Source organism: Chondrus crispus, genomic scaffold (assembly GCF_000350225.1).
Source record: "Chondrus crispus Stackhouse genomic scaffold, scaffold_61, whole genome shotgun sequence".
NCBI lineage: Eukaryota > Rhodophyta > Florideophyceae > Gigartinales > Gigartinaceae > Chondrus > Chondrus crispus.
Window position 1 is genome coordinate 243909 of NW_005178572.1, and position 25205 is coordinate 269113.

A 25205-nucleotide genomic window follows, 5' to 3' on the forward strand; every position below is an offset into this window, starting at 1 on the left:
TGCACTCTTGGCGACATTCCCTTGCGTTACCACTTCACAAACTGCAGAGAGCCATCTACACCTTCATGACTCTCGGTCGACTAAAAATATGTCACACACAATTTCTATAATTTTCACTCCAAGTGGATAGGGACAACGAACAGCAAAAAGACACAAACAGATCCCTTCAATCGTACTTCTAAGAAGATGGGATACATCTGTAGAAAGATCAGATGTTATTGTGATGCATCAATTCCGATTCAAAGACTGATAAGTGTTTGTATTTCCTCGATTTTCTGTTGAAAGGAAGACTGTGTGCGTTGCAATACGGGCTGTTTTTACTATCTCGACTGGAGAGGCGTCTTATGAATGAAATTTTACTGGCTTGATGTTTAAACGCAAGGTGCTCGCAAGGGGGTTTCGTCCATTATAAATAGTCCTGGCTACCCCGCTCAATGGGGCATTCATCTCGTGAATGAAAATTGCAGAACCGCAAACGTACAGCAGAATAATTGCTTCTTCCACAGATCGCAAAAGAAAGAGCAGTATGTTTTGGTCACTTCTTACTTCTGTCTTTGCGATATGCGTCACTTTCTGCAGTGCCTCTGTCATATCTAACGCGACAAGGCAAGGAACTACGCACTGCCACTCTGAGGACCAGAGAGGAGAAAAAAAATGCTATGGTTACATGTGCCTGGACTGGACGTTTGGTTCTGATGAAATGGCCTATGCGCAGAGCTTTTACACTGATACCCTGTTCGCTGTTGGATCTTACGGTTCGTCAGAAAATTTGGGAAAGTGTTACGAATTCCAACCCACAGGGACACACTGGAAGTTCGTCTTTCAGGTAATCAACCAGGGAACAGATGTCCTCGATGGAAGTTTTGACATTCAAACGGGAGCAGGAGGAGTTGGGATCTACAACGCTTGTACGATGGAGACCCTTGACGGCGACCCCCCAATGTTTTCTGAAGACCTAGGAGCCTTTGGAGAAATTTGTGGTGGTATTCAGTCAGTAGAAAGTTGCTCTTCAGCCCCAGCATCGCTCCAGACATTATGTGAAAGGTCATTCGAGTGGGGAGGCCGCGATCTGGACGTTGTAGATATTAGGCGCGTCCAATGCCCTTCTCACCTTTATGAGATCACTGGTCTTCGACTGACAACTGATGATTCGCCATTTTCTGAAGAATTGCGGCCCACGGGTAAAACGACAACTACAATGGACTGTTGTAGACCTAGCGCTTCATTCCCATGCCTCGAGGACGGAAGCACTCGAATGCCCTCAGCCGATCCAAACTATCCATATGTATTGCGGTGCGGTCTAGATGGTGCACGCGTTTCACGTGATACGGAGAGATGCAGTTAGCTTTCCTATGCACAAATAGGGAAGCTATCATATACTGTACAATGTGCTGCATGTGGCACCAAAGATGTCGAAATCATGAGAGTACATTCATTTTTTGTACTCTAAGCCGGTCGATGTTTACCCGTCTTGCCCGGCACACTGAACGATCTCTATACTCCTTTAGCTCCTATCATACTGCAGCGATAATGTTGTTTGCCTCATAAGACGTCAATATCAGTGTAAAGAGCACACCAGTTTGACGTTGTTTGACGATTCGTGGGGCTTGCGCACATGCAGTCTCTATGCAAAATGGTTTTCTCCCCAAAAGCCAAACACTCAGTTCTCCCCCTCCACATCATCTCGGAAAGGCACGAGGCAGTCTTGAACGATTGCATGGAAACTAAGTCATCAATGCAATGAGTCCATTTTTGGCCTAAACCTGAACAAGGGCATTGGAAATTGCCCATGCTCACTGCGGCTAATTATCACTATAGAATACGAAAGACATACTGATGAGACCTAGTGGGTACACAGTACAAGCGAAACCACAATATTGTTCCTTGTATCTCGGAGCTATTGAACCACAGTACAACTGATTCCAAAGCATAATGAAAGCGCATGATGGAAGTGTGTGAATCTAACTCATGTGAACGAATGGTTCACTTGCGAGACTCTCGATGTCTCAACCCGTCAGCAGGCGTTCCAAACATCTTTCTCAAGATATTTCTATGGGTCGTGATCCCCGACACAGGTGCAAACATACGAATGGTGAAACGACTTCTACCATTGGGACTAAGGACTACCTCCCTGTCACTAGCTAACACTGGAAGCAATATAGGCTGCGTCATCGTAGCCAACCAATCGCGAACTAACGTTGCATGGAACACGACTCTTCTCTGATTTAATGCACTATCGAAAGTTGCGGAGAACCCATCAAAGACTTCGATGTTTACTGCGTTGGGTCTTTCCGAAAAAAAGTCTCCTATACGAGTTCTTCTCAGGGTCGAAGAACTATCACTGATTTCAAAAGAAGCCCTCTGGGCAAGTTGATTCAAAGATCTCTTTATTCGAAGTGGGGTCTAGCGATGTATCTTGGACTAATGTCCTAACAGGTTGGTTGCACGACCGTTCAAGCAACTTGCTGACTGCTGATCACCCTAATGGCGAGGACGATAGTGCGGCTTGTAGCAGCACTGGAATTTAGGCTTGGGTTTGTAGTAGCCGTAACCGTGAGGAGAGCGGTGACTCGGGCACTTGATGATTTTGCAGTACGGCTTGTACCTGCAATCATGCCTTGCCTTCCCCTTGCTTACACAGCGACACGGGCATACAATCTTCGGCTTGGGGCTCGGAGACTTTGAAGGCTTCGGGGGGTGATAGACAGGCTTCGGGTGATAGACAGGCTTCGGGTGATAATGTCTGTCACAGCATGCGCGGCCTTCAAAGTGATATTCCGAAGTGCAAGGAAATGTCTTGCACCTGTATCCGAACTCGGGTTTACGGCAAGCTTCAGAGGCTTTCCACTCGTTAAATCCAGTGTAGCACTTGCAGGGGCACTTCCGTTCGTAGCGGGCGGTTTCGGGAGCCTCTGCGGCGAACACCGAAGTGAGACAAAGGCATAGGAGGGCTAGCAAAAGAACGGGCCTGATCATTGTTGAAGTGGCAGTTCTTGATAAATGGGGGCTGAAGTAGTTGTCGTAGCGGGTGGAGAATGGTGTGAACATTGGTGTGGCCGGCTAGAGTAGAGGCCGTTATATATAGGGAGAGAGAGACTATTTTCCTTCAGAGGAGTAGTGTGAGTGAATGCTTCACAGAGAATCATACAGTAGAAAAATCGCAGCCACCAAGGACTGACAAACGTCGTGTACAAACATTTAAGCACAGTTGACTTGAGATGCGTGCAAGGGAGGATTATAGAAAGTTGTTTTGAAAGTCTCTCGAGCTTTGAATAATATTACCAGTCCTAATACGATTTGACCAGAGGCAACCTTCCGAAAAAAGTGGCATCTGCACCACTCGTATGGCGTATATTTTCACTTGTACGACACAGTTATCCTCCTGCATACTAAGGTGCCATCATACTCGAAGGATAAGGGAAGTAGGGAGAGTTAAACAGTTCAAGAGGTCTAGGGCAGCCCTTACTAACGTCGAAACGATTTTGTAAATCCGGGTGGTCACAATACAGGGTGAGTTTCGTTTCCGATCAGTGCATCGACAGCGGAGTGAAATGAAGTCGTCAGAGTACCGTAAAAAATGCTTTGCTACTTGAATTTGCTTCCAACGGAACAGTGAAAGGAGAATTAAATAAGAAGAAATACAAATAAGGGTGAGGTGAAGCTACGGAAGGGAGCACGAGATGAGTCGCGCACATCCATGAAGGACTGAAGCAAACAAAGCTGGTTAATGAACTGTATTCGAAGATGGCCATGGTTCCTTGTAATGAGAGTGTGCACAGTTGCTTTGTAAAGATGGTGCTGTGATGAAGGAAACGAAGGGTGTTGCTTTTCCTAAACTTAGAGGGAAGGATGCGTAGTTTGACTGCAACTTAAAAGATGAGGAATCAAATGTGCGGATTACATGCCGTATGAGAGGGCCAACATGAGAGAAGCCCACTCAGCACAAAGGTAGCTCTGCCTATGCCACCTTTTTACATGAAATAGGGTCTATAATAGTGCATTGGAGGGGAAAACTCCCGAGGTTTTGCATACCGCATACTTACAAGAGCTTATCGCCTGGGATTGAGAAGCCTCCAATCTACGGAGAGCGCTGCGGGAACATGAATATCGCTGGTATCGTTTCATGATAACCGACGCTGCCACCCTATGGAGGTTCCGTATCAATTGCTGGGGAATCGTTGAAAATTTGAACACTGAGGTACAGCATCTGCAACGCACTGTACGGTATAACAAGCTACAGTATTATTAGTTCGATATGCATACGTTTCGTGTTCGAATTTATGCTTCATATGGCGGGAGTTGCCCGTTCGCAATCAGTCAGCACCCCCTCCACCCCCTCCTCCATCTCGGGAATACAGAGCAGCGTACTTGTGTTGTTTTCAATGGGAGTGGCGGCTGCAGTTGGGGGCCTTGTCGGCTCTTCTGCATCCTTGTAGAGTGTATGATGCACCCAATGCAGGCTGACGGGCAGATCTGGACATGTACAGAGCAGCTCGTGCAATTATGCTAACTCAAAAGGTAGCGTTTATGCCACAGTGTCACATTCAGTGGAAGGACTACGGATTCCACTAATCTAGTTAAGGGGTAAATTATACGGGTATCATACGGTGTTGCACATTGGCGGTGCGTGTGCAGAATCTGGACAAATACTGAACCACCGATGTACCCTTGGGTACCACACACGATCCTTTCCGGACGCCAGACGATATCGTGTTGGACGACGCGCATATCCAGCCTTGTACGCCTTGTATCACAACACGCTGGGCAACACGCTGATGCAGTTTTCACACCATGCATGGCCGAAGCGCGGGTAAGGGTCAGCCCTCAGGCATCGCGAGACAAAATGATCAACCCGTTCTTGTGTCCGTCTGTGAAGCATATTTGCCCTTCCGCCATCCACAATGGGCCGCAGTCAGCAGTTGGTAACCATGCTATCGTATCATACTGAAGTTATGGACAGCAAAGCAATAGCCTTCGAGGACTCTTTCATCGTTGCCTACTCTGCAAATTCTGACTTGTTCCTGTGCAACAGATCATGAATAAAGGCAACAGCCAACCTCTGCACGTAAGCTCACGGCAGCGTCTGGCTTCATTAGACATAAGAATCTGTACAGGCTGGGCGTAAACAGACTAACGCAACTGAGCTATGCTAAGAATGATACTCACCTTTGCAACTGACAAAGCATTGTGCGCAAACTACAGTAACATGTTAGTCGGTTCTCGTAGGGAGACAGACATGTGCATCCGTTCGGATGTAGCCAGTACAGTACACTCCCGCCACCAGCCAGAGAAGTAAGTTACTGGCTCCCAATGAAATGCCCGCGAAAACCCTACTCTACTGCAAATCTGCGCCATGAATGACTACACGAATTCACGATTTTCTTGGGCGAAGATGAAGCAGTTGGAAGGAACAAAAGTCCGGCTGGAAATGTTCGCAGGTTCTCGAACATCCTTCCAGGGAGGGATGTACGTGCAGTACCGAAGGGTACTGCAGGGAGGGATGTTTGAGAACCTGCTAATGATGAAGTATTGTACCAAGGGTACTGCACGTACACTATACGTACACTAGAGCCGCAGCTGTAAATGTCGCGCACGCGCATATATACTGTACGGCGTATTTGATATGATAACACCGCACAAAAAGGTGCATGCACCTTTTTGGGTATTGATATCCCGCGTGCTTACAGAACATGGGCTGTAAGCTTACCGTCCCCGCAGACGGCAAGCTTACATGGACCTATATGTACTACGCCCACGTCCGAGCTCCCCACGCCGAGAGACAGAACAATAAACAACTCGAGCAAGCAACTCTACGCTACTCTAGTCTGCGAAGGCACAAGCCGGAGCCCGTTCTCACCCCTGAAGGCGCAACGCCGGATCACTCACCCCCCCCTCTACTTCCCTTCTCATACTATCCTTTCTCTCCCTTTCCCCGCGCGCCAATCCCGCTCCCTGATCGTACAGAGAGCAGTGCACGCGAAGCACAAGGCCCCCTTTCGACGACAATCCGGATTCGAGGGTTTTCCTTGTGATTCTCACCCCCCTACGTCCCCTTTCTGACGTACTAGGAGATGTCTCAGGTTGGCTCTTCCGCCACCGATGGTCCGCCCGCTGCCGACAACGGTCAAGAGACCGCTCCGGTCATTCTGACGAAAGCCAAGGCCTTTCAGATATACTTTCGGCTTCAGAAGATGGCGAAGTGCGTCCAAGATGAGGATGAATTTCATCGTCAGTACCTCGGGGTCGCCCGGAATGTGCTCGAACTATTCACGGTTCCGCAGAGCTCTGGAACCACCGCTGCCGTTATGCCGGACCCTTTGGAGGTATGCAAAGCCATGTCTGATATGCTTCCTAGCCCCTCTTCCGTCTTCACGGCCGACTACTTCAATCACCCGGTCTTCCCGCTCAAAGTTTTGTACAGCATTGCCGAGCTATTTCGGTTTGATGGAATTCCCGACGACTTCTTGGCCCAAGTGTTCATCAGAGATCACGAACGCGCCCACAAGAGCATCATGATCCAAGCCTGGTTTGCCTTTGTCCTTGGTTTAGACCCCAGCTCCACCCGCTCTGTCATAGACAGATTCCAGCAGGCGCGTTCCCTTCCTTCTCGGCGAGCTCTCAATACCGACATCATAGCAACTGCGCCCACGACCAAAGATCCTATTAGGGCGCCAGGAACCTTACCCCCCCGTACGCCCTCAGCAATCTCACGGCCCCCCCGTGGCCCTAGAAGCGGAGCGGTGGACTTTGACAACCGCTTCAATCATGGCTATGAACGTGCCACCAGTCATAACCTGGCGCCCAACGCGGCTTCAGGGGACATGCGCCAGGGCGGACCCGTTAGATTTGACCAGCGTCCGCAGAACGGCCAAGACAATTCTCCGACTGCGCACGAACCCAACATGGACACCGGTGACACTCGCAAAGCAAACTACGTGCACCAGCAGTTCTCTGGTCGGAAGTTCAAGGGAGACCTCAGTCAGTCCGTGGACCTCCTGCTACGTGACTACGAGGCATGCGCACATCAGCACCGCCTAACTCCTGCGCAGAAGGCAGAGTACTTCATGAATGTCCTCGAGGGCCCGGCTCGTACCTATTTCCTCAACCACTACGCTCAAGGAATGGCTTATGAGCAGGTGGTTGAGCTAATGAAGCGCGAGTACGACAGCGACTCACGCCAGCTCCAGGTCCAGTCCACCCTTGAATGTCTCAATTTAGACACCTTCATGTCCACTCGCTCTCTGACAACCCACTCTGATGGCCTGACCAAGCTGGTCGAGTACCTGGAATTGCTCACCCCGCAATGCCCTCCTGGTTTCCGATCAGACGAGAACAAGATACGTTTCCTACGAAAGGCTGTTCTCGGTTGTGAATGGGCGCTCTCTCCCATTCGCAACATCGTCTCCCATCGCTACAAGTTCCACGCGTTCGTAACGGCCTTACATGAGAGCCTCCAGCTCTCCAACGAGCTCAAGGATGTGCGCCCGCCCGCGTATCCCACACACAGCACGGAGATGGACGAGGAACAAGCCGCTGATGTCTTCTTCCAACGCTACGGCCGCAATCCCCGTGACGTTCGGAACCGGATGTCTAACCGCCCGCCGGGCCGTCCCGATCGGCCCCAATTCCCGCCATCGTCTCGCACGCCTCCGGACCGCAATGAGGTCCGCCATGGGCGCACGTTCGACGAGGCGCGCCGTCGCAAGGAATGTTTCAAGTGTGCTGCTCCTTGGCTACCCGGCCATCGATGCCACGCAGGGGCAATTGCTGCCAGCGCGCGCAGCCGACTCCGCAAGGGTGAATCTCACGTCCACATCATCCGAGACTACATTCTCGGAATGGAGGGAGAACAAGAACCTCATGAGGGTTCCGCCCCTCCTGGGACGGAGGGAGACAACGCTGCGGCAAAGGAGCTGGACGACGCCTTGTACCATGCTCGTGATGTTAGTGACCATGCCCCGTATTACACCGACGAGTTCGACGGTGATGTGGTCACCAACGTGGTATCCGCTAGCGTATCAGAGCAGATGCTCTCTGCGGATTTTCGCTAAGGCGATGTGGACAAGTCGCTAATCCTCATCGCCCAAACCGATCGTCCTATCAACATAGGACTGCGACTCCTCGCCGCAAACTCCCGGTCGTTGACATCGACTGCACAAAGATCTTCGCGGCGGATCTCCAACGTGAATGCTCTTCACGACGGCCTCTCGGGTTCTGCGTTGATATAGGTGCCCCCAAGTCGGTTGTCGGCAAGCAAGAGCTTAACCGACTCCTGGCGGCTGCTGGAATGCACCGCCGCAACATCTGCAGCTCGGTACACCGCTTCCGCTTTGGGGACGAATCCTTCCAGTCTCTTGGACGAATCTCCCTGCCCCTCGCCACTCCGCCGGGTGTCAAACCCATCCTTATCGAGTTTGACATCGTCCAGGCAAACATCCCACCTTTGCTGGGCATGGATGTCTTGGACCGAGAGAAGCTCGTCGCCGATACAGTCTTCAACCGACTGGCTCGACGATCGGCAAACGAACTAGAAGACGGGCGTATGACCTATGTCGATGAATGGTTCATACCCCTTGTCCGCTCGCCGAGCCGGCACGTCTACGTCCCTTTTGACTGTGGAACACGGAACTACTTCACAAAGGCACAGCTCAACAAGTTGCACAGCTGTAGCATAAACACCCCCAGACGACTGGAGGTGTATGCGCAGTTCGACCTGTAGACCCCGGTTCGGAGAAGGGGTGAAGCGGGCCAACCAGCTACGGAACCGGGCTCGGGCCCGGGTAGCGGTGGTAGAGCGGGAGCGAGCAGGGACGCGCGCACGCACGAGCGGATCGACGCCTCGACGCCCCGGAGCAGCACTGGGTGACGTACCAGTGCTGACGGGCGGAGGCGGTTCCGTGCTCGCTCGCGTGCTGCGCGTCCACTCCGGCTCGGCTCCGACTAAACGCGCGCGAAGAGCGAAGGCGACGTTTAGAATAAGCTGGGTGGACTGACCTTGGCGGTCGGTTGAGGACAAGCCCGTGCTTGTCCCCTTCCGTCGCCGTCGGTCCGCTCCATATTTAATATACAAAACAATCTATCATAACACTACAGTACCGAGGTACTGTAGTGGGCTACTGTAGTGCAGGTCGGCCTGCACTGTAATACTGTCAGCTATGTCGAGGCTGACAGTACACGTATCACCCGTGGTGCGTGCGCGCTTCGTTCGCGCGCTGTACACGTGTGCACGTGTATGCGCGTGTCCGTTGTCCCCGTGGTGTACACGTGGACACGCGCGGTTGTACTGTAGAGCTCGACGCTCTACAGTAGCTGATCTAGTTCTTGATCTAATCTAATTTAAAGCCCCAGGGGGGGGTTATGCTACACGGCCCCCCCTCAAGACTGAACGTCCGCGTTCAGCAGTCTCGGGCTTGTAGAGGCGACCATGTCGGATCCCCTCCCTGTAGTCCTGGACTTGACTCGGGTTCCACCTCACCCGTCCTCGCGTTGCTCGGAGTTATCTATCGTCCACCCCGTTCCCCCTATTGGCCATCTTGTCCTCTGCCGTCCTCTCCTTCTCCGTCCGCGCATCGGTGCGCCTCTCTTGTTATTTCCTTTTCCGCACTCGGGTCGCTGCGCCCCCGCTGTCCTGTCTCTCTTCGTCGGAGGCCTCAGTGTTGGGGTCATCATGACGTCGCCCTCCGATGGTCGGTTCGTCGCGTCCGTCGCTACTCCGTGGAGCTCCGTAACTCCCTGCCCTTCGCAGCCGTGTTCTTCGTCGCAATCTCCCGGAGGCGCCGCTTCCCTTCCGCCGTCGACGGCAGAAGTCGCGGCCCCGGCTGGGGACGTTCCGTGTCGCGCCGGGGCAATCGGGCGTCCTTGGATTTCAGCGAGCTCGTGTCTCTCGGGAGTCGACGTCCTCTGTCGAACTGATCCCCTCCACCACCGCCCCTCGTCTGCCTGTCGATGCAGGCCCCGTCGGGGGCGCTACAGCCGCGCTTCCCCGCGCGACGGATTCGCGCCGGAGATCGGGCAGCGGCCCTCGCGTTGGCGAACATCCTGAGACGCCTCAGGATCCGGCGGGTCAAGCCCCCGCCGTGGTCGAGGCTCCATCCGAGTGTTACAGGGCGGCGCTCGAGCGTTCCGCCCCGTTGCCCCTAGACCGTCCAAGGTTCGCGTGGTGCCGCTTTGCCCGTGACGGCATTACTGTTGGGGAGCTGCTGGCGCGGGAGCAACTTCGTCCCGATTTGCTACGCGTCCGGAAGGTCTACGGAGCCGGAAGCGTAGAGGAGGCCTCGCTCGTTCTGGGGCGCCTGCTGGCAGAAGGTGGCGGTGCGGCGTATCAAATCCCTTCTGCCATCCCCTGCGATCGCACGTTTGCGTACAGCCTCGGTGAGGTAGAATACGTGGATCGCATGGCCACGTATCTCCTCCACCGCGAGGGGTCGGCCCCTCGCGAATTCGTCTTGTCCCACGTGGGTAGTCTCTATGTGAGCCCCCGTCCTTTCGCGTACTCGAGGGCGCGCGTCGCCTTGCAGAAATCAGCGTGCTCGCTGATGAGACTACACGGAGTCGCCATTGCTCCTCACGATTGGTCGGCGTATCGCCATTCCGAGGAGGAGGACGGGCGCGTTTTCCGTCACGCTTCCTTCGAAGGAGGCCTGTCCCCCCACGACTTCCCCCGGCTCCCTGCAGTGATACGGGAGACCTTCCCTTCGTTGGGAGTTCATCCGCTGCTCCCGTATGTGCTCAAGCACTTCGGTGTGGCGTGCTCAAATGCTCAGCATCCGGCTTATGCAGACTTAATGCACAACGTAGAGAGGGAGTGGGCCTGGGCCCTCGGGAATGCGTTCATGAACGAAGTGTCCATTCACGGACGCGTGTTTGTCCAGCCCCTCGAGGTGCTGGCCTACTTGGGGAGGGTTGCGTGGGACCTCCCCAACGTCCCCCTTCATCCGCTCGAGCGGAGTAACCAGCATGTGCCTTGGTCGTACGGGTTCGCCCTCGGGCTCATGCATCGGGCTTGCGAGGTGAGCGAAAGCCAGCGTCGGCGCTGGCCCGATTTCACTACCGGCGAGCGGTCCTCCTTCCTCGTGTATGACCATCGTGCTGACGCCTTCGTGGCGCGCCAGGTGGCGCCGGCGTCCTCTTCGGAACACGTCAGGAGCGGGGGCGGAGTCGGCTCCGCCTCGCGTGAAGCGCGAAAGAAGCGATATCGCGATTTGGACAGTGAGCCCGCTCCCCATCCTTTTGCACGTGCGGACCCGCTGTTCGAGACTTTTCTCGCCGAAAGCGACTTCGGTCCGGTGGCGAGTCCTCCGGTCCCCCCTGTTCCTCCCCTCAGTGCGGTGCTGCCGCGTGAGGCGCCCCAAGTGGCGTCCATACGCCACGCGACGTTGGAGGGAGAGGACGTCAGGGCCGTTCCGTCGTTAGTCCATGCCTTGGGTCGCGCTGCCGATCGCACTTGGCAGGTGGCCGGTCTCCTTGGCACACTCGCGAGCTGGTACTTGGCGCGAAGCGACGAAGCACGTCGCCTCGAGGCGGACCGCGCGTCGTCCGTGTCCGAGCTGCGCCGTGTACGCAACGAGTTAGCCGCGTCACGCCAGTCCTCTGATCGTCAAGCGAGCCTTCTGGAGCGGACTACCGTCGAACGTGACCGGTACCGCCGCGAGCGGGACGACCTCCGAAGCCTTCGCGTGGCGTCTTCGTCGACGCCACACCCGATCAGGCGGGATCCCTACGAGCAGACGGGGTACGAGGCCGCTACGGTGGGCAACGTCCCGGATCCTCAGAGCAGTGGGCATCGCTGGACCCGCCACAGTGAGGTGGCGCTGCCCCCACTGGCGGAGCACGCGGCAGAGCCGCCTCGTCACCCCAGTTACTGTCCCCCGAGCCTTTACGGGTCGGGGGTCGCTTCGCCGCCCAACCGCACAAACCAGTGAACGGGTCGTCCCGTTATACCCATCGGGGGTATGTTCTTCCAACCGTCCCCATCTCTGCGTAAAGTCAATCCCGTCTCTTTTGTGCACGCGATGTCCGTCGTACAGTTCCTCTCCTTTCCTTGAAGCCGAGCCTCGATAGTGCTCCTCGAGCTTCTTCTCCCTCTTACGAAAGGGTCTCTGGTGGGCGCGATCATGTTCGTGCGGGTACCGCGTCTTTTCTTTCCTTCTCGAGGTCGTCGTCGTACTCGGACGAGAGCGGTGGTGGCTGTCGGTGCTGCCCCTCACCGAACTCGCAGACTGGCCTTCCCTCGCCCTCGATGGCGAGGGCAAGGCCCGAGGGACCTGTACTTCTCATCGCGGCCCTCGCCTCCGGTGGCGAGGGCACCGCTCGTGATACTGTCTTCCGGGTCGCGCCCCTCGCTGTCGGAGGGAGGGCGCGACGCGCGGTGTACGTCTTCTCATCGCGCCCCTCGCCTCCGAGGTCGAGGGCACAGCGCGGTATTGTCCTTGTCGTCGCGTCCCTCGCCTCCAATGGCGTGGGCAGATAGGTAAGAGAGCGGTTGGTGGACGATCCGAATCGTCCGCCTGGGGATGGAGAGGGCGGCGTCTTCTCTCCCCTGTCGGCGGGGCTCGGGTCCGCGGGGTTATGGCGAGGGGGCAGGCGCCTCGTGGTGAATGCGGTCGTCCGCCTGACGCGTCCCCTTTCCCCGCGCGACGTCACACTCCGTACTGTAGTCTCCACCGCCCGTGCTCTTGACGATGAGCGGAGAGGGGTAAGAGACCTTGGCATGTGGGAGAAGGGGGAGGAGTCGTCTCCTCCCTCATCGCCAGAGCGGCTCGTCCGCATGGTCGTGTGGGTGGCCCTGGCGGAGCTCGATACTCCCCAATTCCACACGCGGAGTTGGCGTTCGTCGCATCGGTGTGGGGTTCTCGAGTCCCCTTGCGAACCAACGGTGGGAGGCGGCGAGGACTGGCGGGTTCGTTACTCGCGTGCCGTACCCACCGCTGGATGACTTCCTTGCGCAGCGTCTCGAGTCGCTGGTCTTGGTGCCTGCTCCGCTTTCGGGACGCCCCGTGCGTCGGACTTCTGCGCATTCCGCCGGTTTGACAATTCTGGAGGGGGCAGCATCGGGACCGCGCCCCTCCATGGTCGGGCTCCGGTAGCGTGTCCCGGTCGGTGGGTACACGCTGTACTCTTCCTACGCGTCGCCGTCCGAACGTCCCTTGCGCGTTGTACGTATCGCGTGCGCTTGGACGTCATGTAAGGGCACTGTCTCCCAGTGTAATTTCGCGTTCCACTAATTTTTCTCCCTTATTTAGGGTATGGCCGTGGCTGTTTGTTGGGGCTCTGATCTCGAGTGTATCAGCCGACGGCGGCTCGTACTGTCTCTTCCCTCCCCTTGCTCGGTCTGCAGCGTACTTGTCGTTGCTATCTAGTGCCGAGGTGCGTCCTTCGTCGTCGCGGGGGTCTCGGGATCGCGGACCCCTTCCGTATAGCGCAGCTGGTACGAACCGGTGCGCGCAGGACAGCTGTCCCCATGTAGGCGAAACTTGTGGCGACCGCGGGGCGACTGTATCGTTCCGGGAGATCGTCTCCCTGCTCGAGGGCTCATTGTCCACAGTCCGTGACGAGGTGCCATCATGGCGCAGCTCGTGCTGCTCGCTTCCTTTGGTTTGCGTACGAGAGCTCTCGGTTGCCAATACGTCTTGGCTTCTCGCGACTGATTCCGTTGCTGTTCTTTGGAGACACCTGTCCCTTCGCGCGTCCCCTTTCGTCCTAAGCCCGCGGGGTGAGTTTAATTCGAGACGGAAGTTAATCCGTAACGAAGCGGTTGAGGGTCCCCTCCTCAAGAGTGAACGTCCGCGTTCACTTCTGAGGTAAGGTCTCTCCCTGTACGCGCTCGGAGTCTTCGTGCGTAACGAGACACCAACTCCTCGGGGATGTGGGTACGCGCTGTCCATGTGGGAGCGTCATAGTCTGCCCACTTAATGAGGAACTCCGTAGTTCCATCCTCCATGACGCGATGCTTGAGTAGCCGTTCGACAGCATACTGTGTGCCTTCATTGATCTTGTCGGCAAGGTCCTCGGGGGTAGTCGTGCTCGCCCTTGGCACGTTCGCCGGCGGGGGTGCGTAGACGCAGCGGTCTGCCGAGACGCGCTCTGTAACTCCATCACGATCGATCGTGATAGTGCGCTGGTCGTTCGCGAGAACTCGGTACGGTCCGACAGCAGGGGAGGCCAGCTTGTTCGATGTCTTCCCCCCATCGGTGGGGTTCAGATATACGTATTCTCCGGGACGGAGCCGGGAATTAATACGTCTTATGCGCTTATCGAAGTCGCGCTTGTAGCGAGCCTGCGTCCGACGCAGGCTCCCGTAGGCCTTCTGGATAGTGGAGTCCAAGGTCTTGAGAAACTCGGCACGTTGGTTCCCCCTATCGGAAGGGGGCGCGTCGCCGTCCGCCCGTCGGAGAGAGAACTCCGGCGGTGGCCTGCTGAGCACGAGCTCAAACGGCGTGGTGCGTGTGGTGCGATGTACGTGGGAGTTGTACGCGTACGTAAGCGGCCCCACGTACACGTCCCAGTCGTCCTGGTGTTCACCCACGTAGTTCCTCAGCATCGAGGCGATTGTTCGGTTATATCGCTCGACTTGCCCGTTCGTCTGGGGATGGTACGCCGAAGTGTACAAATTCGTTATCCCCAGAGCACGGCACGTGCTGTGGAAGAACTTGGCATTAAACTGAGGGCCGTTGTCCGAAAGCAACGTGCGAGGGACGCCATACTTGAAAACCCACGAGTCGCAGAACGCAACTGCGACCGTGTACGCTGTTATCGTGCGGAGCGCAACGACTTGCGTCAGCTTACTGAAGCGGTCCGTAATCACGAGCAGGAATCGTTTCCCTGTCTTCGTCTTGGGGAGCGGCCCCAAGATGTCGATGGCGAGGCTCTCGAGAGGTCTCGTAGCTGGGAATAATCTCAATCGATTGAGATGTTTCCTCAGCTTAACCTGGTTCATCGCGCAGGTCCGACACCCTCGCACCGTGGCTGCCACGTCTGCAGCCAGGTGGGGCCAGTAGTACTCGCGTCGAAGTGCGTAGTACATACGGTTCTGGCCCGGGTGCCCGGCGATGGCCGGGTTGTGGCACAGGCGAAGGAGCCTGGCGCGAAGCGTCCGAGGCACCACCACCTGTACGGTGTCAGGATCGAAGGGGTGTCTCCGTTTGAGCACCCCTTGGTGGTCTTCGAAGAACGCGCAGTCTCGAGACTCGGACTGTCGTGCCAAAACGGTTTGGCAGAAGTCATCCACGCGTTGCTCCTCGACTATCTCCTCTATCGTAAGAGGGGCCGGAAGGTTGTCCTGTGGTGGGGCGACCGGGGAGTCGAGCGCGCCAGCCTCGGGGTCTTCGGCGCGCTGGATGTCGGCGGCGTCGAACTCGTCGTTCTCCTCCCAAAACGAATTGGGTCCTTGGAGAGCGGGGGCTTCGTCGTCGCCTCGCGGTTCGTCGCGCGTCCGTACGCGCGGCCTTGTTCGGGCTTCGGCTTGGTTCCGTGTCGTTACGAAGACATGGACGGCCTGATGATCACAGCTCGCGGTACAGGCGTGGTCCGCGAGCTCATTCGATACGTCTCGAACGGTCGTGCCCCCGTCGAAAGTGGGAATGTCGTCATCCACCTCGACGGTGAGGCGAGGTTCATCGGCGACACGAGGCGACACGAGGCGTGACAGGGCATCGGGCACCTGATGCACGCGCCCGGGGCGGTATTGGATGGTGAAATCGTATTCAGCCAGACGTAGCCGCCACCGGGTGAGTCTTCCCGAGCTCTCCGTGAGCGACATGAGCCATCGGAGGGCGTCGTGATCCGTCCGGACGGTGAACTTGGGTCCCTCGATGTACGGCCGCAGTGTGCAGACGGCCCACACCACGGCGAAGCACTCACGCTCCGTAGCGCTGTAGTTCCGTTCGCTATCGCTTAGCGAGTACGACCAGTACCCAACGGGGCGCCAATCGTTTGGCTCGTCGTGCTCCTGTAGGAGGGTGCACCCGAGTTGATATGCACTGGCGTCAGTGTCCAACAGGTACGGTCGGCCGTACCGTGATAGCGCGAGGATCGGCGGGGAGATCATCGCCGCCTTCAGGCTTTCGAAAGCCTGAAGCTGAACCTCCGTTGGGTTATCGAAATCGTGATCCGAGTCCTTGCGCGTTATATCGGTTAACGGACGGGCAACCTTCGAGAAGCCTTTGACGAAGCGACGATACACGTTACACGCCCCGAGGAACGAGCGCACCTGCGTCAGCGTCCTCGGGAACGTGAACGTCTTGAAGGCGTCGATTGCCGTATCAGCCACGCTCAACTTACCTGGGGATATAACGTGCCCCAGGTAGTGCACCTTCGGACGGAAGAAGCTGCACTTCTTGAGCTTGAGGGAGATGCCGGCACTCCGCAACAAGCTCAAGACGGTATCCAGATGCCTTGCGTGTTCCGCGTCCGTACGCGAGAACACGATAACGTCATCGAGATAGACGAGGCATATTTGCCAGCGGACTCCGGAGAGTATGATATCGAGGGCACGTTGGAAGGTGGCCGGTGCCCCTTTCAATCCAAACGGCATGCGCAAATGGCGGTACGTACCCATATGTGTCGTGAAGGTAGTCTTATCCCGGTCCTCCGGAGCGACCGGGATCTGCCAATAACCGGAATTGTAGTCCAGCGTCGTAAAGACGGCTGCATCTCCTAACGAGTCGATGCAGTCGTCCATACTCGGCAGCGGATACGAATCCGCTACAGTCTTTGCGTTGAGACGCCGGTAGTCCACGCAGAACCGAAGAGAGCCGTCTTTCTTCGGTACGAGCACCACCGGGGACGCCCACTCGGTGCTTGCGGGCTCGATAACCCCTGCGTTCAACATCTTGTTGACCTCCTTCGCGACCATTTCGCGCATGGCCGGGCCCTTTCGATAGGGCATAGAACGAATTGGTTTCGTTCCCGGTTCGAGGGGAATGCGGTGCTCTGTGGCTTGGATCGTTCCGAGCGCACCGCTCCACAGACTCGAGTGCTTACGGAGCATTTCGAGCACGTGGCCACGGAGCTTGTCATCGTCGATGTATGACAAGTCAATCTCTTTTTCCGAATTCATCGGTGGATTTTCGGGATCCTTCTGCTGGGGGGGTACAGTACCCTCCGCCGTCGGTTGGGATATAGGTGACCGTTCGTCCGGGTCAACCCCTTCACTCCCAGCGGTTGCCTTCTCGTCGGAGCTGGATCGGCCAGCTCCGACCTCTCCGACTTGATCGGTCAAGTCGGTCAGGTGCAACGCGAGCGCGGCCCCCTCAGCGACTCGACGTTCGGGCGTGAGGATCGCAAGGGGGTTGCGCTTCGCGTATCCCACGACGGTGTGCTTCGGAAGCCGCCTCTCCCGTCGCGAGAAGTTCGCGACGATGACTTCGAATGTCTGGTTCGGCAGGACTTCCGCGACGCCATTCGTCAGCCTCACTCCATGGCGGTGTTGGAGTGAGGGCTTGGGCTCCAGGAACACGAGACCCCTCCCCGCGGTTGTCACGCGCACACGGGCTTGCGACATCGCGGGGATGGTAACCCAGCGGGCGATTCGGATCGCCTGCGGGGCCTCCTCGCGTACCTCCGGACGACTCATTTGGCGACCGTGTCGCCTAGTCGGGGAAGTTGGTTCCCCCTTCCCATCGACGATGGCTACCGAGCCACCGTGACGAAGTTCGAGCTTCTGTCCGTCGATGTCGATGCTGCGTACGTGCGCATCAATGAACGCGGTCCCAAGTAGAACGGGAACAGCGAGTTGTTCGGCCACTACGAAAGGTATGCGGAACGTCGTGTTCCGCAGCTGGACCGCGAGGCGGACGACCGCCGTAAGTCGAAGCGGGTTACTGTTCGCGCCAGCCAGGCGTGGTAATGGCGCGTCCCGTATTACGTAGCGGGCCCAGTCGGGAGGGAGGTCGGCCTTCCTCACCAAGTTGTAGCCCGAGCACGTGTCGACGGCGATCGTGTGGGGCTTAAATGCGTTGCCTTTGGTGGCCACGGAGCCCAAGACGTTATATATTTTCGACGTCATGAGGCATACGAGGCCATCGACCACCTTGGGCGCGACCTTATCGGTGAGGTCGTTCCGCCGGGGCCTTCGACTTCGGCGTTGGCCCCTCTTGCGTTTCCTTCGGCTCGAGCCGGGGGACGTTCGTGTCTTAGTGACGCCCGTCCAGGTGCTGGAGTCCGTACGAGGCGGACATTTCGTCGGCGACCTTGGGCTCACCGGGGTCAGGAGGTCGACCGACTCGTGTCGGTCGGCGTTAACCGCGTCTCGCTCGTTGCGCTTCACTGGGATGTCGGGTGTCCCTGTGGTGCCTTCCTCCAACATCGGGTCTACGTGGGCCTCGGTGTTGGGTTTCTCCTGCAATGTCGACATTGCTGGAGTCCCCGTGCTCGAATCCGATAGCGGGGGATGTATTATCGGACAATACCCCCGTGTCCTTGGCCAGCACGCGGGGACCGGTCTAGTTCATAGGGAAAAGACGGCTCACGCGACCGCGTGTACGTAACCGTCTTTACCCTTTTTTCGAACTACCGGTGCTATCGGAGCTACCCCCCTGGCTATCGACGGCCAGGTCTTCTCCGGGTAGCCGGCCGCGTGGGTCGGGACTATTCCTCCCCTGCGGCTCGGCAGCCTTGGCGAAGTACTCCGGTACTTCCGGGCCTTTACCTGCGGCGTCCGGTCGTCGCAGGATATGGGGAACGAAGCGGGTCGGCTCTCCTTCGTGACCCTCCGTGGGTAGGGGGTACGGATCCTCTACCCAGTCTTGCAGGTACATTATCGCATTCTGTACCTGTTGGGGTAACCGAGAACGGTCTCGGTCCCCTCTCCCTCCTTGGCGGGGGTACCTTGTGGCGGCCTGGCGGTAGTCGGGCCGATCCCGACGATCGAGTTCGGCACGACGATACCCGCCTCGACGGGGGGCGAAGCGAGCGCTCGCACCCGACCGATTCGGGAAACCTTGACGCGGGGGACGACCCTCGCCGACCGCTTGCCGGAGTAAATTGCGCGCCCCAGGGCGCGTCTCCATCTGGTAGCGGTAGTTCCTGTACGCCGTGAACATTCGTTGTTCCGGCGACAGGAACGGGCAGGCGTACATGGCGTGTCCGTACGTACGACATAGCCAGCACACGTACGCGCTGCCGTCCGTTGAGGCGAAGGTCGCCCCGTGACGCGCCTCCTCATCGGTGAGGAGGGGCACGCGAGGGGCTTCACCCCCGGTATCTCGGTTTGAGATGTCGAGCTCAGCGACCCGGGGGTCCGTACCTCTGGGTGCTCTTGGAGTGGCCGCGAACGCGGTCGCGTAGCTCGACGTCGTTCCGGTCGACATCGGTGAAGGGGGTCGACCCCCTACCGGCCCTGCTCCTTGTATAATGAGGACAGGGTCGGCCTGCCACTCATCCTCCCCGACATGGAGGGTAGAGGCGGGCGAACTTGTTGCGGCGGACTTCGTAGTCCTGCCAGCCCTCCCTGCCGGTTTCGAATCCGGCAGAGGTAAACCGCGTCGAGCGCGGTAAGTGGTTCCTTCTGCTGTTGCGATACGGCGGATGGTCGGCAGATCGGTCTTCTGGCGGCTCGGCAGCCGCTGCACTGTCTCGGAAACTGCGGCACGGGTCGCAGGAGCGAGTCCCCGCACGAAGTAGTGCGCGAGGGACTGTTCGGAGAACACTGCCGTGCACCGGAACGCGGCCGTTTCGAGCCGGTCCGCGAACGTGCTCTCCGTTTCATGAGATTGCTGTCGCGCCTTGGCGACAGCGTCGTACGCTTCACCTAACACGTCGTCGGTTAGGTGGCGTTTCAGGAACTGGTTCACGAGTCCCGGCCAACTCACGTCGTCGTGTAGTTGGCCGGCGCGGAGGCCACGCATCGTATAACTCGTATACTGGCGCTCCGCGTCGCGCTCTAAGAAGTGCGCGAGGACTCTCACGGCAACACCTTCGGTCAGGTGTTGCGAGTTGAAGGTTATCCGAATATCCTTCAAGAACGGTAGGAGCTGGATCGGGTCCGTACCGTCAAAGCTCCTCATCGTGGGACGGATCCCACGGCAGCGTTGGACGTACTTCGCCATCCGTCCCGCGTCACCCGAGGTGACGAGCCTCGAGGTGTTATCCAAGCGGTACATACGATAGTCAGCGACGGCGCTGAACTCTTGGATCATCGTATGCACCGGCTCGAGCCCGGGCTCGGCGGGACCTAGCGTGCCGAAGGAGGTAACCGGTAGCGTACGGACGTCTACCGGACCTGGATGCTCGGCATAACTCGCCGGCGGGTAGCCGCCCCAGCGGGGATCGACGGAGAACATCGGTTCTCCGGATCCGCGGGCGGCTCCTCCACGGTCCTGTTCGTCCGCGTACGATACGCGGTCCATCTGCCGCCTACTTACGGGGATAGGCGGCAATGCTTGGGTCTCGGAGGCGAGATTCGTGCCCATCGGGGGACGGTTTCCTTCCGCAGTCCGACTGGCGTCGGCGCCAGTCGGACGCGAACCTTCTGGAGCGACGGCGCTCGGAGGTACGGCACCACCGGGCCCTCTCGTGGGGGCACCCGGCAGCCTTGCGGCCATGGTCCGTTCCATGTCACGAGCACGCTGTCGCGTAGCGTTGAGCTCGGCGGAGAGGTGCGCGAACGCACCCAACTGCTCTGCTGACGGGGACGGTCGATCGTCGGGACGTCTCGTCGAGGTCTGCCTCGTGGGGCGACCTTGCCCGTGCAGTACGGGCTGTGCGAGGCGTGAGTCTTCGACGAGCACCAGTCGCGAGTGTAACTCGTCGACTAGTGCTCGGAGATTCTCCAAGGACTGGCTGACTCGATCGAACCTCCCTTCACGTAGGGAGCGGAGCTCGTCCATACATCGCGAGTAGACGGCGTCCGTCACGTCTATACGGAGTGAAGTACGGACTTCCTCGATATAGTCAGCTATGCGATCGAACATCGCAGCCGCTTGTCCTTCGGGGGACTCGGGCGACGGTTCGCGGTCTCGGAGACCAGCGTCGCCGTCGCCGAACGGCGGTGATGGTGCGTGCATAGCGGCCGCCCTCGGATCCGCCGGTTCGGACGGGATCGAGGTGGCGTATTCTTGACTCATCTCAACGCGTACGGACGCGGAGGAAAAACAAAGTCTTCTCGGAAAGATCTCGGGGTCTTCTAGGTCGAGAGACCACTGTAGCATAAACACCCCCCAGACGACTGGAGGTGTATGCGCAGTTCGACCTGTAGACCCCGGATCGGAGAAGGGGTGAAGCGGGCCAACCAGCGACGGAACCGGGCTCGGGCCCGGGTAGCGGTGGTAGAGCGGGAGCGAGCAAAGACGCGCGCACGCACGAGCGGATCGACGCCTCGACGCCCCGGAGCAGCACTGGGTGACGTACCAGTGCTGACGGGCGGAGGCGGTTCCGTGCTCGCTCGCGTGCTGCGCGTCCACTCCGGCTCGGCTCCGACTAAACGCGCGCGAAGAGCGAAGGCGACGTTTAGAATAAGCTGGGTGGACTGACCTTGGCGGTCGGTTGAGGACAAGCCCGTGCTTGTCCCCCTACGCCGCCGCCGGTCCGCTCCGTATTTAATATACAAAACAATCTATCACAACACTACAGTACCGAGGTACTGTAGTGGGCTACTGTAGTGCAGGTCGGCCTGCACTGTAATACTGTCAGCTATGTCGAGGCTGACAGTACACGTATTACTCGTGGTGCGTGCGCGCTTCGTTCTCGCGCTGTACACGTGTGCACGTGTATGCACGCGTCCCTTGTCCCCGTGGTGTACACGTGGACACGCGCGGTTGTACTGTAGAGCTCGACGCTCTACAGTAGCTGATCTAGTTCTTGATCTAATCTAATTTAAAGCCCGAAGGGGGGGTTATGCTACACTGATGAGAGTGGATGAGAAAATGATATCAGGGCGGCACAGTTCAAATACCGTTCCAGTTAGGGATCTGTCTCTCCGTAGATTCGATTTATAGAATACGTCTCAGAAGTAAGACAATTTGAGGTATCGACAGGTTGCGATGCGAGACAACGCATTTGCAATTGAAACTTGGATCCAGTTCCCTTCGAGCTTTAAGTGCTGGGAGGTACCGGTGTCCATAGGGTGCGGCTGCACTTTTGCAAGCGATGCCGGGTATTGCTATTGTCTTGACAGAATGGATGATATACTGCATTCACTTCATACCTTGCACCCTCGCTGTTCCCGGCTTTTTGCAGTCCCGCTCATGAAAAGCTGGTGGACTTCTTCTCGATTGCAGGCGACCCTTGTTTATGAACACTGTGTGAGGAATAGATATAGCCTGCTCGTACCGTATAATAACTATGAGTGGATGTACCACGGTGATGATGAATACAAGGCTGCTTTTTCGAAATCTCCACCATGTCTCGAACGACTTGACCTTCCTGCTGTCGTTCTGCTTCCGTGCCGAGATAGTACAAAAGTCTGGGCAACCAGTAACCTGGAAGGCGCATCTGCTGCGGGCGATTTTCACAATGGAGTTCATGGTCATGCTTGGTGCATTCGGGTGTAACGAGGCGATAGGAGGCGGCCGTCTATTCCTGGTCAACAGACAGACAATTACTACTCTGGAAATTGTTTCATGGGAGTCATCTGTAGACATGGCGAGCTGTCATGTGAACTGTTTTTGCTCATGGTATTTCTGCATTAGCTCACGATTGACGAACATAACTTCATGATGGCAGATGGGCTGATCATTAGTAGCTCTGTATACTATTATGCCTTCTGCGGGAGAGGACAAGTGAACACCTCACTGCAGTGTTCCCCCGCTGTACGTATACCACTTGGTCAACTGAACCAGTACGTGGACAACGGGGTATGTTGACAGCGAAGGAAGCATTACTGTTTTCTAAAACGGTCCATTATCGTTTACTGGCGCAACGCAGCGGTCTTTTGCAATCTTAATTCCATCCGGCACTCATTTAAACTTCACTTCTTCCATTTTCCGCACACGTTTCAATAAAAAACCTGCCACTGTCAAAGCCTTTAACTCCTCTCCAATTCTGTAAAGCTCCTCCTCGGCATGACGTCGTTGCGACCCCCCTCCCATACTCTCTATACCCACGATTAATTCCCCATAATTTTCGATGGTCAGTTTCTCCGTCACCTCATCCTCCTCAACTGAATGTAGTAGACTATCTAAAGCCATCCGTTCAAAGCTTACACTATGCTCACTTAAGTCCCTCACCGCTTGATCAATCATTTCAAGTCGATCCTGTTATGTAATATCGACCCTGTTCTCTCTTTCTAGCCGAAACCCATTATTTAAATATTTCCCAATGCGGCTGTCAGGCATGGAATTCCGCTCTCCTCTCATTGAGCGTACGGCTGTAAGAATTTCGATGTTGTATAATGACAATATTACAGCGTCAATGTTGTCAAATACACGAATCGACAAACGTCCTCGGAAGTTCTCTTTAACCGCAACAATTGTACCTACACGTAAAGGCTGAATTCGACTTGTTGTGATTGGAGGGAGAACGCGTACTTCAAAATTTTGTAGATCTGGAAGTGACTCTTTTGTTCCGTGTTCGGAACATTTTTCAAAAAACAAAGTTATTTTCCAGTCGGTCGTGCGAGCAATGTAGCGATCTAGGCGCCACAACCAGCTAAAAATAAAACTTTCGGCATCTACTTTTCCTGTTCGCGTGGCATTCGAAACCAATTTCATGCCCATAATTTCCTAAAAATGTACGAGGGTGCGGCACGTTTCTAATCATCATGAGAGGAGAGCGCTCTGTTCCGTCCGTATTACAGAATTCCAGAAATGAGGTTCTGGTCTTTTCCTTTTAAAACTATAAGCAGGTTTCTGCGACAAAGACATCCCGGCAGTTGACGATAGAATGGGCCCAATTTGTCGGCGTTCCAGACAATTTAGGGGCCGTCCTCAGCCATCTTTCACCACTATTGATGGCATTGTTGCAGAGATTGCAGACTCGTCCGCAGTCAAGGCCTCTCCATGCACACGTCGAAACTGGATGGTGTTCCGTTTTTAGGAGCGATTCACCCATCCATTCGAGAACTTCAAAGAACGCTCTTGATCATATGGCAGGGGGTTGTTGTCTTCGCGTGGCAGTATCTCTACTTGATGTCGAAGAAATATGCCATTATTTTGAAATCCACGTACAAATTTGTGACACAACTACTGGTGCAGGGCAGTTCAAGACGGAGGTAGCGGAAAAGCGGTGCATTTTGAACGATGTAGGGGCACTGTAGTGCACTGACCCACCTTTTCCTTTTCCCAGGGGACACCTGTCCCCGGCCAGCACGACTCCTTCTCCGGGACACACGTGTACCACGCGCCACGTGTAACCAGGCGTCAAGGCCCCTGTGTCCAGGTGTCACCCCCCCACGTGTAGTGGTTGTCATACCTCCCCAAGGGGAGTTTCTCCGGTCGTCGCCGCCGTCGTTTTAATTTAGTTTCTTTTAGTTTAATTAATTATAGCTCCGACGTCGGCTAGTATATAGCCGACGTCCGACCCTAAGTAAATCCGTACGAAGCTTTGGGTCTACAACTCGGGTTTCTGGAACGGAGTCGTAGCCTCGCGTCGGTCCCCGTCCCACGACGGTACCCTGCGAGCCATCTACGTCCCGATTCCCTCCTGTCTCTACCGCGCGCGTCGTCCCGCCACGCCCGGCTCTCCGCGCGACAGCTGTCCCTACCGCTCCGCCCCTCCTGGGCTCTGTTTTGCCTCTTTTTCCCTTACTTTCCCTACTGCGCTTCGCGCCCGGCCCCGTACCGGTCCCTTACGGGTGGTCTCCCGAGAACCCCCTACACGCGCCCCCGAACGCGCGCGCTCTGCCAGAGGGGGATCCCACCCCTTCCCCCTCAGTGCACGACATTTTGGTCTCCCGACCTAGAAGTCTACGGAGTGTCCCTTATCCCTTACCGTTTTTGGTCCTAGGTGTTCTATCCCTGTTTCAACAGGTTCCGACAAGCTCAAGGCTATGGTATCCGGGTCCGATTCGTCCCGTGAGACCCGTCCTCGAGACGTGCCTCCGCCAGTTGCGGCGTGGATCACTCGGAGTTGTCGCGAGACGCTCCGAGAAGCGGAAAGATTCACGCTCAATACTGTAGCGGAGAAGCTCGCAGCGCAACCGTCGGCGCTGCGGGAAAACCTCAAGACTTTTATTGAGGAAACTATCGCGGCCCAAGCCGAGGTACAAGCCGCGCGAGAGCGCGATCGCCTAACCGCCCTGGAAGGCGTGCTCACCAAGGCCTGGCAGGCGG

The 25205-nt window shown here is 56.6% G+C and overlaps 1 protein-coding gene across 1 annotated transcript; it reads left to right on the forward strand.

Moving 5' to 3' along the window:
- The first annotated feature begins 454 nt into the window (after positions 1-454).
- On the forward strand, positions 455-1345 carry CHC_T00010316001 (endoglucanase putative cellulase). Its single transcript, XM_005710481.1, has one exon. It carries the CDS (start codon positions 455-457, stop codon positions 1343-1345), a length of 891 nt encoding a protein of 296 aa, XP_005710538.1.
- Positions 1346-25205: the final 23860 nt, after the last annotated feature.

Coding starts and splice junctions, on each gene's coding strand:
- CHC_T00010316001 (XM_005710481.1), top strand. CDS start 455: ATGAAAATTGCAGAACCGCAAACGTACAGCAGAATAATTGCTTCTTCC.